This window comes from Podarcis muralis, chromosome 10, assembly GCF_964188315.1.
Source record: "Podarcis muralis chromosome 10, rPodMur119.hap1.1, whole genome shotgun sequence".
NCBI classification, from domain to species: Eukaryota; Metazoa; Chordata; class Lepidosauria; order Squamata; family Lacertidae; genus Podarcis; species Podarcis muralis.
The window spans coordinates 77989063-78003098 of NC_135664.1; the positions used below are offsets into that span (position 1 = coordinate 77989063).

General features: G+C 53.5%; 1 protein-coding gene across 2 annotated transcripts in view; it reads left to right on the forward strand.

Moving 5' to 3' along the window:
• Positions 1 to 14036, forward strand: part of LOC144329026 (putative cation-transporting ATPase 13A5) — a 31409-nt gene that overhangs the window by 15181 nt on the left and 2192 nt on the right. Inside the window, exon 1 of one of the 2 annotated variants that reach the window (XM_077935427.1) lies at positions 13038 to 13473. The exons of the other annotated variant lie outside the window; for it this stretch is intronic. Within the exon in view, the coding sequence (XP_077791553.1) occupies positions 13435 to 13473 (39 nt within the window). The 5' untranslated portion in view covers positions 13038 to 13434. Of the gene's footprint in view, positions 1 to 13037; positions 13474 to 14036 lie in introns of those variants that run through there. 2 annotated transcript variants of the gene reach the window in all.

Consider the following 14036-nt stretch of genomic DNA (forward strand, 5'->3'; position numbering starts at 1 on the left):
TTTATTGGTTTTGTTTGTTTGTTTAAGGTCTTATTTTGTTCTTAGGGGGAGGGGTCAGGGCTGCCAGGGAGTGGGCCCCAGCCCACAAAATGGCTGGGGCATGTTCCACAGGGGGGGATGCACTGGGGCAACCGATCTCAGTGATCACAGGTAGGAGGAGGAGTTACGCTAAGACCAGACCATGTCATTACAGAGGAGGCAGGTTTAGTCGTTGTCTGAGGACTATCCCTGCCTCCGGGTCTGGTACTGACCGGATGGATACTAGAATCAGCAAGGGATACCCACATGACCTGAAGGTGCTGCTGTGCAATGCCAGGTCAATGATTCATAAGACCACTGCCATCCATGACTTGATCATGGATGGAGGACTTGACCTGGCATGTGTAACAGAGACTTGGTTGGATGAAGCAGATGGGCCTGTCCTTGCCGCTGCTTGTCCACCAGGTTTCTCTTACGCACAGCAACCCAGGTCATGTGGGCGGGGAGGGGGGGGTTGCAGTGATTTTTAGGAAGTCATTAGTTTGCACCAGGCGTCCTATTGGGAAGACCCAGTTTTCCGAGTGCATGTTCTGGAAGTTGGGCAATAGGGGCAGTACAGGATTCCTTTTGGTGTACCGACCTCCCCGCTGCACCAAGGATTCCCTGCCCGAGCTGCTTCAGGTCGTAGCGGATGTTCTCCTGGAGACACCTAGCTTGGTGGTCCTAGGGGATTTTAACATCCATGCTGACACGACCTTACAAGGGGCCGCTCGGGACTTCGTGGAAAGCATGGCCTCCATGGGGCTGTCCCTGAATAAATCTGGCCCAACCCATAGCCACGGACATGCCTTGGACCTGGTGTTTACCTCTATGGATGTTGGTGATCTGACACTAAGTAAAAGCGAAATGAAAGAAGTGCCATGGTCAGATCACTTCCTGGTGCAACTGGACTTCTCTGCGACCCATCCCCTCTGCAGGGAGGTGGGACCGATTCGGATGGTCTGCCCCTGCCACTTAATGGATCCAAATGGTTTCCAGAGAGTAGTAGGGGATGCTCTATCCCATGTTGATGGCCTTTCAGCCAATTCCCTGGTGGCCCGCTGGAATGTGGAGTTAACCAGGGCTATTGACTGTTTGGCTCCGAAGCGCCCTCTCCGATTGCATGGAGCCCGGAGAGCCCCGTGGTTTTCCACGGATCTGAGGGCAATGAAACAATCGTTGAGACGGCTAGAGCGCCGGTGGCAGATAACTCATTCCGAATCTGACCGGACACAGGTTAGAGCTCAACGTCGAGCCTACCAAGTGGCGATAGCGACGGCGAAGAATTTCTTCACCGCCTCTATAGCATCTGCAGAAAACAGCAGCAGGAGACTTTTTCAGGTGGTTCACAATTTAGCGGAACCACCTGCAACATCGGGGCCCAGTACGGGCCACATGTTCTCCTGCAATGATTTTGCAAAGTTTTTTGCAGATAAAATCGCTCAGATTCGGGAAGAAGTAGACTCCACCGTGGGAGCAGGGCCAGGGCGGGAGAGTGCTAGAGTCCTGTCTAGTCAAGTTGTGTGGGATCAATTCCAATCTGTTACCTCTGAGGATGTGGACAGGCTGCTTGGATGAGTGAAACCAACCACCTGTCTCCTGGATCCTTGCCCATCCTGGCTTATAAAAGCTAGCCGGGAAGGACTGGGCGATGGGCTTCGTGGGGTGGTGAATGCTTCCCTCCATGAGGGAGCCTTCCCAGACCCGCTGAAAGAGGCGGTTATTAAACCGCTTCTTAAAAAACCATCTTTAGATGCGGCCACAATGGCCAACTATCGCCCAGTCTCAAATCTTCCATTCTTGGGCAAGGTGATTGAGCGAGCGGTTGCCGAACAACTCCAGGCACGCCTGGAAGAAGCGGACCATTTGGATCCCTTCCAGTCGGGATTCAGGCCTCATCATGGGACTGAAACTGCCTTGGTCGCACTGGTTGATGATCTCCGGCGGGCTAGGGACAAAGGTGAGAGCTGTTTCCTAGTTCTGCTGGATCTCTCAGTGGCGTTTCATACCATCGACCATAACATCCTTCTGGACCGTCTTCAGGGGCTGGGAGCTGGAGGCACTGTCCTACAGTGGTTCCGCTCCTTCCTCCTGGGCCGTGTTCAGAAAGTGGGGGGGGGGATGAGTGTTCAGACCCCTGGGCTCTCACTTGTGGGGTGCCTCAGGGTTCTGTTCTCTCCCCTATGCTTTTCAACATTTACATGCAGCGGCTGGGAGAGATCATCAGGAGGTTTGGGCTGGGTGTTCATCAGTATGCGGATGATACCCAGCTCTATCTCTCTTTTAAATCAGAACCAGTGAGGGCGGTGAAGGTCCTGTGCGAGTGTCTGGAGGCGGTTGGAGGATGGATGGCGGCTAACAGATTGAGGTTGAATCCTGACAAGACAGAAGTACTGTTTTGGGGGGACAGGAGGCGGGCAGGTGTGGAGGATTCCCTGGTCCTGAATGGGGTAACTGTGCCCCTGAAGGACCAGGTGCACAGCCTGGGAGTCATTTTGGACTCACAGCTGTCCATGGAGGCACAGGTCAAATCTGTGTCCAGGGCAGCTGTTTACCAGCTCCATCTGGTACGTAGGCTGAGACCCTATCTGCCTGCGAACTGTCTCGCCAGAGTGGTGCATGCTCTGGTTATCTCCCGCTTGGACTAAAGCAATGCACTCTACGTGGGGCTACCTTTGAAGGTGACTCGGAAACTACAACTAATCCAGAATGCGGCAGCTAGACTGGTGACTGGGGGCGGCCACCGAGACCATATAACACCGGTCTTGAAAGACCTACATTGGCTCCCAGTACGTTTCCGAGCACAATTCAAAGTGTTGGTGCTGACCTTTAAAGGCCCAAACGGCCTCGGTCCAGTATACCTGAAGGAGCGTCTCCACCCCCATCATTCTGCCCGGACACTGAGGTCCAGCGCCGAGGGCCTTCTGGCGGTTCCCTCATTGCGAGAAGCAAAGCTACAGGGAACCAGGCAGAGGGCCTTCTCGGTGGTGGCGCCCGCCCTGTGGAACGCCCTTCCAGCAGATGTCAAAGCGATAAACAACTACCTGACATTCAGAAGACATCTTAAGGCAGCCCTGTTCAGGGAAGTTTTTAACGTGTGATATTTTACTGTATTTTTGGTTTTTATGGAAGCCGCCCAGAGTGGCTGGGGAGGCCCAGCCAGATGGGCGGGGTATAAATAATAAATTATTATTATTTTTATTTGTCAGAGCTGCCCGAGGTCCCAGCTCACAAAGGACCAACGCCAGTTCGTTGTTATATACAAAAGTCTTTATTGAAGTTCAGTTTCGCTTTCACAGCCGCAGCGCGCAGCTCTACGTCTCAAACTCTAGACCGCTGAAGCTCCGTCTGAATCTCCTCCCCCCAGACACCAGTTTAAGACTCTAGCCTTGCTCCACCTCTTCCTTTGCTCTTTCCTCCTCTGGTTCCGCCTGTCCGCTGGGGTCTTGCCCTTCCTAGACTCTTCTGACGCTGAGTCCCCTGAGTCTTCCCCCTGCCTCCGGCGGGCTTTGGGACCTGGTTCCCAATCCGGGTTTTCTGCTGTCCCGCGCGCCTGTACATTCGAACTTGGTGCGCGCGCCCAGCCGGCAACCTTCCTCCTGACCGTTACACTGCTCCTGTCACTGCTTCCCCCTTCGGGGAGGCTAGCTGGACCTGACCTCCCCTCCGTTCCCCCACTCTCCGATAGAGGTGTGGTCAGCCCTGACTCATCTTCTCTCCCTGCTGGAGGAGACGCTGGCCCTGACACATGGGACTCTTCCCCCTCACTACGCTCTGGTGGGGAAGCTGGTCCTGATCTCCCACTGCTGCTTTGGGAGTCCCCGCTGGCCCCTTGTTTCTGGTGCGTCCCCCCTGGGACCCCCCTTGCCCTGACCATTGGCGCCTCCTTCTGGGAATCTTCTGATTCGCTGGAGAAGCTCATGGAATCTCTCGGGTCACTGTCATACTCCCCTACGCTGCCCTCAGATTCTTCCCCTTCGCTCTCCATTTCCTCTCTCCCTTGTGCCTCTGCTCCTGAGCCCCTGACATTATTATTTAACTGTGAAAATAAATCACGCATTCTTTGAAGGTGTGTTGAAACACATTCACCCTCACTTAGTCTGGCTCGGTACAGAGCTCTCATTAGAGTAATTTTGCTGCCAGCAGTGTCTGTAATGTGTATCGTTCTCAGTGCTTGCCAAATCTCACTTGCTGTTTCAAGGTCTCGCACATGAGATAACTCAGATTTCTCTAAACTCAAAATTAAATTGGCATAGGCTTTGTCCTCCAGCCTTTGGTCTGCTTCATCTACTTCTTCATCCTCCTCTTTTACAGGAGGGTTAACAATAACAGTCCATCATTGTTCTTTCTTTAAAAACGCCTGCATCTGTAAACTCCATGACATATAATTGGACTCTCCCAGTTTCTCTACTGGAAAATATGAAGCTCCCCCTTGAGCTCCAGCTCCAAGTCCAGCCATGGCTCCACCCAGCTTTCAGCTTTCCACTCAGTCCTTACTCACACATGGCTTGAAGAAATGTTCGGCTCCTGGTCTCAAACAGACACTCCCTGCCGACGCCTTCACATAGCCAGCCGTTTGAGAAACGCTGAGTCGCTTCCAGTCTCTGGGTTCTTTTCATGCTCTGTCTCTGCCCACTCAGGACTGGGGACTGGCCCCATAACCTGTTGGAGGGGGAGATTTCCAGATAGTGGCAGAGGACAGAGTGACTCCAGGACACATAGGTGTAAAAACCCAAACTAAAACGAAGACTTTATTACAAAATAATAAACACAAACTCTGGTGGGTGTTATTCCTGCAGGGAGGCTACAAAACTCAGCTTTTTTCCTATATAGCAATGGCCAGCTGCAGCCAATTAATCCCAGAAACTTCTTAAAGGTATACACACATGTTTCTGTGCCGAATGTACCCTAACATTGTATAATAGTGAGAGGCTCACACGAGCCTGCAACCAGCTATCTGCTATGCGTGTAAGAAGGGGAATGTAAACTCTGCTAAGTAAAGGATCTTGCTAGCACAAGTTAGGAAGGATATTAATTGTCAGAGCTGGCTCCTGGTCCCAGCTCACAGAGGACCAACGCTACCCGGTAGTAATAAACAAAAGTCTTTATTGAAGTACAGTTTCCATTTCCAAACCGGAGCGCCCCAGCTTTACGTCTTAGAGGCTAGACCGGCGAAGCTCCATCTGAGTCTCCACCCCCTGTACACCAACTTAATACTTTAACCTTACTCCACCTCTTCCGTCTCTCCTTTCTCCTCTGGGTCCTTCTGCCCCCCGGGGTCTCCTCCTTTCTGGACTCTTCTGACGCTGACCCCCCTGACTCCTCCCCCTCTTTTCGGCGGGCTTTGGGACCTGGCTCCCTATCCGGGCTGCCAACTGCGCCGCCTTCCTGTACATTTGAACTTGGCGCTCGCGCCCAGCCTTCAACCTTCCTCTTGACCGTTTCCTCGCTCCCCGATGGAGGCGTGGCCAATCCTGACTCATGTCCTCCCGCTGGCGGTGAGCCGCCTGCTCCCGATCCCTGGGACTCCTCCCCCCTACTGCACTCTGGTGGGGAAGCTGGTCCTGATTCCCAACTGCTGCTCTCTGAGTCCCCTCTGGCCCCTTCTTCCTGGGGTGTCCCCCTCGGCACCCCCTTGCTCTGACCATGGGAGCCTCTTTCTGTGAATCTTCCGATTCACTGGAAAGACTCAGAGACCTCGGACCGCTGTCATCGCTAACATTTCCTTCGGATTCCTCCCCCTCGCTCTCTATTTCCTCCCTTTCCTGTGCCTCTGCTCCTGAACCCCTAACATCCATCCCCCCTTGAAGCCCACCCTTCCCCCTCCCCTCCTTCAGGTGTGGGTACTGGGTGCTCCGTTGTTCTGGGGGTGAGTGCCGGATACAGTTCGTCCCCCGTGGCGTGCATCCAGCCGGATAAGTCCGGCTCGTCCTCCGTGCTCTCGCCGACGTCGATCTCCTCCGCTTCCATCTCTTTGCCTCCGTGCTCGAACCCCAGGTCCTCCCCCAACACGTCCATGTCCGTCTCTCCCCCGATCTCCTCTGGGGACGTTGCCTGCCAAGGACCCCCCAGCCACTTCTTGCGCCACTGCTCCTCTGGTCGATCGTCCCACCAATAAGAGCGGTCTGAGGCAGACCCCGAGGGTGATCCCTCCGGGGAACGTGTGCCTAGTGCCTGTTCCTCGTCCGAGGTGAACCCCTGGAATGTGCTGGCTGAAAGTGTGGGTGTGAAAAGCCAGTCGTCGAAATACTCGGCTGGCATGGGCCTGTGTGGGAAAAGGGCATGAAACTCGTCCTTGAGCAGCGGCTCGTCCAAAGCATAGTCCGGCACCCAACTGTTGGCGCTGGCCGGGGTACCTTCTCTGGCTAGCAGATATTCTACTCCTTCTTCCCCCCATCTCGAGTCTAAAATCTCTGTGACCTCGTTGATGGGTTCCCCCCTTGGCGACCCCCCCTTGTGGGCGTTTCCCTGAGCGGGTCTGGTGCCGTGCCTGGCTCCTGAAATCTGTGAGGTGCTTTGTAGGGCGTGAGCACTGATCTATGGAAAACTGGGTGCATTCTGGATCCCTCCGGAAGTGTCAACCGGAAAGCCACTGGATTAACCTGTGCCTCGACTTGGTAAGGCCCTAGCTGCTTATGTCCGAGCTTCTTCTTCGCTAACGATCTGGCCGGCACTGCCTGGGCTGCTAACCAAACCCAGTCTCCCACCCCTATGTTTTCCCCAACCCTTCTGTGTCTGTCAGCCTGCAGTTTGTATGCGTGCTTTGCTAGTTCTAACTGCCTCCGAAGCTGTTCGTGGACCTCCTGCAGCTCTGATGCTAAGGCTTCCGCTGCCTGTGGCTCCCCCTCCCCCACTCTCTTCCCGGGAAGGTTCTGGGATGCCTCCCGTTGTTGGTGAAGAACGGTGTCACCCCCGTGGACACGTGCTTCGTGTTGTTGTAGGCGAACTCGGCGAGCGGCAGGTAGTCCACCCATGTTGCAGGCTGCTGATTTGCGTAGCATCTCAGGTACTGCTGCATGACGCCGTTGACCCGCTCCGCTTGTCCGTTGGTTTGCGGGTGTCTCGCCGACGCTAGGTTGATCTTGACGTTCAGGATGCCCATCAGCTTCTGCCAGAAGTTTGAGATGAACTGTCGCCCCCGGTCGGACAGAATAGACCGTGGTAGACCATGAACCCTGAACACGTGGTCTATGAACAGTTTGGCGGTCTGTTCCGCCGTGGCCACCTTCGCACACGGAATGAAGTGGGCCATTTTGGTGAACATGTCCACCACCACTAGCACTGCTGTCTTGCCCCTCGAGCTGGGCAGATCCGTGACAAAGTCCAGGGCCACCCTCTCCCACGGTTCGATCGGTGTCTGCAGCGGTTCCAGCAGTCCCGCTGGCGGTTTGTGCACTGACTTGGCCCTTTGGCAGGTGTCGCACCTCGAGACGTAATCCGCGACTTCCCCCCGCATCTTGGGCCACCAAAAATCTCTGGCTACTAACTCTACAGTCTTCTCTTTGCCAAAGTGCCCGGCGGTGGGTGCGTCGTGCAACTGCTGCAGTACCTTCGCGCGGAGGTGGTCTCCCGGTACGTAGAGGGCCCCTTTGCGGATGAGCAATCCATCGCGTATCTGGAACTCGGCATCCTTCGCCGTGCCCCTGTGCACCTCCTTCATCTTGGCTTGTGCGAAGGGGTCTTCCTGCAGCGCGCGACCTACAGCATGCAGGTCCACGGTTGCCGAAGCGCACGCCCACGCTTTCGGTGCGAAATGTGCTTGGCCGCCGCTGGTGCCGCCTCCTCGAGGTATTGCGGCTTCCTGGACAGTGCATCCGCCATGACGTTGTTGTCGCCTGGGATGTACTCTATCCTGAAGTCGAAGTCTGCAAAGAACTCCGCCCAGCGTATGTGCCTCTGGTTCAGGAACCTCGCCGTGCGCCAGTACTCCAGGTTCTTATGGTCTGTGCGGACCTGCACTGTGTGTTTGGCTCCGATAAGGAAGTGCCGCCACGCCTTGAATGCTGCATGAATGGCTAGCAACTCCCTGTCCCAGATGGTGTAGTTCTGCTCTGACTTGCTGAGCTTCCTGGAGTAGAAGGCGCACGGTCACCAGTCCCCCTGCGGGTCTTGCTGCAACAGTACTGCTCCCACGGCCCTGTCTGAGGCGTCCGTTTCAACCCTCATCGGTCTGCTGGGATTCACGTGCAGTAGCTGCTCTTCTGACGAGAAGAGACGCTTGAGTTTCTGAAAGGACTGCTCCGCTTGCTCCGTCCAGATGAACTTCTTCTTCTTGGAGCTGAGCGTGTCGGTAATGGCCGCCGTCTGCATCGCGAACCCCTTGATGAACTTGCGGTAAAAGTTAGCAAAGCCAACAAACCTCTGGACCTCCTTCCGATTGCGCGGGCTCTTCCAGTCCAACACTGAGCGAACCTTGGCGCTGTCCATGGCGAGCCCCTTGTCCGACAATTTGTAGCCCAGGAAATCCACCTCCGTCATGTCGAACTGGCACTTCTCCAGCTTGGCGTACAGTCTGTGCTCCTGCAGCCTCTGCAGGACTTCCTTGACGTCTCTCTCGTGAGCCTCCTGCGATTCTGAGAATATCAGGATGTCGTCCAGGAAGCAGACGCACTTCTTGTAGAGGAGTCCCGCTAACAGGTGATGCATGAAGGCTTGAAAACAGTGGGAGCCTTTTTGTAATCCAAAGGGCATGACCCTGTATTCATAGGTGCCCAGGGGCGTGAACATGGCCGTCTTCCACTCATCGCCTTCCCATATGCGAATCAGGTTGTACGCCCCTCGCAGATCCAACTTGGTGAAAACGCGTCCTTTTCTCACCGTCGCGAGCAGGTCGTCGATCTTGGGTATGGGGAAGGCTGTGGGCTTTGTTTTCGAGTTCAAAATTCGATAGTCCACTACAAGCCTTTTTTGGGGCGTGTCCTTTTTCTTCACAAAGAATACTGGACTGCCCCCCACTGCCCTGGATTCCCGGATGAAGCCGCGCTTCAAGTTGTGATCTATGAACTCCCTGAGTTCCTGCAGTTCGTCTTCAGACATGGAATACAGTTTCCCTGTCGGCAGCGTCGCCCCCGGCAGGAGGTCAATCTTGCAGTCATAAGGTCTGTGGGGAGGTAGCTTGTCCGCCTCCTTCTCGCAGAAAACCTCCAAAAACGCTGCGTACTTGATGGGCACTGCTTGCAGCGTGCCTAATTGTAGCTGCGGGTCATCCTCTTCCCCTTCCGTGCTAGGCAGAATGCAATGTTCCGCACAGTAGGATGAACCGAAAGTCAGTTGGCGCTGGTACCACGCCAATGTAGGGCTTTGCCTGTGCAGCCAACTCATGCCTAATACTACAGGCGTGTCCGACAGTTGGGTGACATTGAAGCTGATGACTTCTCGGTGATTCCCAATTTGCATCACCATCGGAGGCGTTTGCTTCACCACCTGCCCCCCTAGCAATTCCCTGCCATCCACCGTGACAACCTTCAGGGGCAGCGTGGCTGGCAGTAGCGCTATGCTGTGTTGTTGAATGAAATCCAGTCCTATAAAGTCTGCATTACTGCCAGAGTCAATGGTAATGGGTACTTCCATAGTGAGTCCATTGGGTAGCTGGAGCGATGCGGTGAGCTGCACCACTGGTTTGGGCGGGAGGGGGTCTGTGGGCTGCAAAATCTCTGGGGACTGCTTCACTGACTCGTCTGGCTGGGCCCCAGTGCCTCTTCCTCCAGCCAGACTCCGTCGTTTCCCTGCTGTGGTTCTCTCTGCTGGGTTGCTTCTGTTACTGCTGCGGAGGCTGCAGTGTGCCTGTGGAGCCTCTGGGGACACTCTTTCGCCATGTGCTGCGGATTGTCACAGATGTAACACTTCCTGTTCCCTCTAGGAGGCTTCGCTTTGACTGCTCCCGGTGCTAGGGCTCTGGTAGCTGACTGAGCCCTGGCGCCTCCAATCTCCATTGGTTCCTCTCCCCCTCCCTGCGGAGGCGTGGATTGTGCACGCGCTGCATCCTTGGGAAAGAGGGGAGGTGCTCTCGCTGGCGTGCGTCCCCAACGCCCTTCTTCTCTGCTCCATGGACGTTCTTCCAGGCGCACCCCAATTGACAGCGCCCTCTGTACCACCTCCTGAGTGGTCTGTGGTCTCTCCCCCCTTGCCATTTCGTCTTTCACATTTGCATTCAAGCCTTCCCAAAAAAGGTCTCTGACTGGAACGGAATCTTTCTCCCATCCCAGCGCATGGACTAAGGCAAAAAAGCGGGAATGATACTGCCTTACACTGGCTCTCCCCTGTTTCAGCCCATGTATGTCTTTTCTGGCGATATCAACGTCTATATTTGATAAAAAACACGAATCCATCGCTTTAATGAATGCATCCGCACTTCGGAGCGCCGGATCCTTATCTCTCCACAGATTGCGCAGCCACGCTTTAGCTTCTCCATGCAAATGGGATAGGATAAACCCCACCTTCTCTTGCTCATCTCTAAAGTCTTTATCCAGCAGTTGCAGCGCAAACAGCACGTCTGCTCGGAAGTTAGGGTACTGCTGTAAATTCCCATCGAAATGAGATACAAGGCTGCCTCCTCTCTTCCCCAGCCCAATCCCCTCTGATTTGGGTCCCTGTTGTCCCTGCTTAGTAAGCACTTCCAACCTGGCTTGGAGATCCTTGCAGGCTGCAGCCGCTTCATCTTCCCTCTTCCTGGATGCGAGTATCTCCGCGTTGAGTTGTGTCACTGCATTTTGCAGGGCTGCTATTTGCTGTTCGGTAGTCATCTTGCCTGACTTTTGTGAGCTCGCGAAGCACCAATCTTCTTCCCTCGCTGCGTCCACTCACGCTGCGAGGTTTTCGGTGCAAAACTAGAGATGGAGCTTACTGTCAGAGCTGGCTCCTGGTCCCAGCTCACAGAGGACCAATGCTACCCGGTAGTAATATACAAAAGTCTTTATTGAAGTACAGTTTCCATTTCCAAACCGGAGCGCCCCAGCTCTACGTCTTAAGAGGCTAGACCGGCGAAGCTCCATCTGAGTCTCTGTAGCACCCTGCTTGTGGTTAACGCTTAGCTGGAATGAAATATTCAACGCAGCAATAGAGAAATTAAAATAATAATTTATTTGTCAGACAAATAAATGAGAGGCTCAGTGGTATATGGTTACCAAGCTCTGGCCTGGCCTCCTGCCATTATGGCCAGCACTTATATTCCCTCAGCCCAGCTCCCTTGCTCCTCCTTTGGCTGCCTCTGTCCAATCAGCCTGGTTGAAATTCCTATTGGCTGCCTGCTATATCCAATCACAAAAGATACACCCATATCCTCCTGTCCTTATATGGAACACAAAGAGCTATATATTGTTACATCTATAAATGACAAATAAGTAGTAATATATCTTACATGTGTCTCAACAAGGAATCTTAATTACCAGCTCACCTCTTGCCCTCCTTGCCCTATTGCCTTCTAAAACAAATGGTTAATCTTAAATTTTTATCTTAAACATATGTCAAGGATCTTGAGTTCACATCAACATTGAAAGATCTCCTTCATTTGAAGGTTTCCAAACAAATGCCTGACAACCATATATCAGGAGCGCTTGATGGCGTCCCCTGTCCGGCAGGGGGGCTAGGCTGGTGGCTGACTTAATTTCAGGATAAATACAACTCTTACAACTATATGAAATAAGAATCTAGCATTTCTTAAATCCTTTGCATAATTACATTTAAGCCAATATATTTAATACATAACATAGGTAGCCTTTTAAAAGGAATAAGGCCTTTGTAAAGTAAAAAAGGAACTCAGTAAAAAACAGCTTCAAAAGGAGCCTCTTCAGTTTACACCCCCCCTTCAGCCAGCGGCTTTTCCCATTAGCTCTTCCCAACATTTATTGCCCTTTAACTCTCTCAGTTTAAGAAAGAAACAGCTTTAGAAAAGACTTCCCAAAAATGCTCTCTTTCTGCCAGCTAGATGCTTCTCCATTGCTCTTGGCCTTTTTAACCTTAGGAAGAAGATCTGGCTCATTTTACTGGGAGGCACATTGGTATTATTTTACTATTTACCAACTCTTAATTATGTAGGGTCTGTAACCTTGCTCTTAGCCTGTAATTCCCTTTTTACGACTTTGAGAATTGTTTTCTGCTATAAATCAAGGGGCCCCTTGTCTAGGAGGAAAACATTGCCAAGGTTCTCTAAGCAGCTGGTCTTCTGCCTGGCATGAAACATTTGTGAATTTAAGCCCATTTTAGACTTTATGAACCTGATCAAAATATAAGTCAATATAAACCTTGATTAAAAATACAGTCTATATTCAGATGCCTCATCTCCACCCCCTGTACACCAACTTAATACTTTAACCTTACTCCACCTCTTCCGTCTCTCCTTTCTCCTCTGGGTCCTTCTGCCCCCCGGGGTCTCCTCCTTTCTGGACTCTTCTGACGCTGACCCCCCTGACTCCTCCCCCTCTTTTCGGCGGGCTTTGGGACCTGGCTCCCTATCCGGGCTGCCAACTGCGCCGCCCTCCTGTACATTTGAACTTGGCGCGCGCGCCCAGCCTTCAACCTTCCTCTTGACCGTTTCCTCGCTCCCCGATGGAGGCGTGGCCAATCCTGACTCATGTCCTCCCACTGGCGGCGAGCCGCCTGATCCCGATACCTGGGACTCCTCCCCCCTACTGTGCTCTGGTGGGGAAGCTGGTCCTGATTTCCAACTGCTGCTCTCTGAGTCCCCTCTGGCCCCTTCTTCCTGGGGTGTCCCCCTCGGCACCCCCCTTGCTCTGACCATGGGAGCCTCTTTCTGTGAATCTTCCGATTCGCTGGAAAGACTCAGAGACCTCGGACCGCTGTCATCGCTAACATTTCCTTCGGATTCCTCCCCCTCGCTCTCTATTTCCTCCCTTTCCTGTGCCTCTGCTCCTGAACCCCTGACATTAATTAACAATATATCCTCTCTTGCTACCCTGAACATTCCCACAAGCTCCCCTTCCCCTGTTCTCCCAGAATAAGGAGGGAAGCAGAACAGAGACCAGAGGTTCTCAGGCGCAGTTTGAGGCGGCTTGGGAAACATCCAGGAGAGGAGGAGCCTTAGGTGGAAGGCAGGGACCTTCAGCCTGGCAACTGCTCCATGGGGCCAAGACCTGCTGGGAAGGGTTGCTGAGACCACTAGGCTGAGTTGCCTGCCATTTCCTTGAATGAAGATTTAACTTGGCCAGCATCTGCCTCTGCCTCTTCATTGTGACCTGCATCTGACCAGGACAATGAGGCAGAGGAAGTAACTCCGGGTGGGGTGTGTGTCTTCCTTCCAGGGGGTGCCCTACTGCAGACCACCCTGTGTCCCTGGGCAATGGGACAGCCAGGAACGCCCCGGCCCCGGAGCACTCCGTCCTGAGCTATGAGGACACCACCCTCTGGCCACTGGTCACCGTCAACTGCACCCCAACCATCTGGAGGGTTTATGTGCTGCTGATGCTGCTGGTGGCCTTCTCCGTCTCGTTCTTCATGGAGGTGAGCAGGCGAGCATGATTTCAGGAAGCTGCCTTGCGCCAAGTCTGGCTGCTGGCCCATCTAGCCCAACGCTGTCTACACGGACGGGCAGCAGCTGTCCACAGTTTCAGGCAGGGGTCTCTCGGTCCCAGCGGGGATTGAACCTGAGAGCTTCTGCTTGCAAGGCCAACGCTCAGCCTCTGAGCTACAGCTTTTCATTTCCCCAGGAACTGGCTCAGAGTTTTCCCTTCCAGCAGAGCGCTCCCTCCTCCCAGTGCTTGTGGGAACCTGCTGGTGGTGGTTCAGGGGATGTGGAGGAGATTTGGGGGGTTAAAGAGGGTCGGGAAAGCGATCCCTCGGGCTCAGCATCCTCCTCCTGCTCACCAACAGATGATGATGATGATTAATTAAATTGATATACTGCCCTTCATCTGAAAATCATAGGGCGGTTTACAACATAACCAATACAAAATGAAGACACAAAATCCTAATCCTAATAATAACCCCAATAAGCCCCCTACCCCAAACACATTTTAAAGGGCATAGCATGTTGTTCATCCCAATGCCTGGTTGAAGAGGATCCT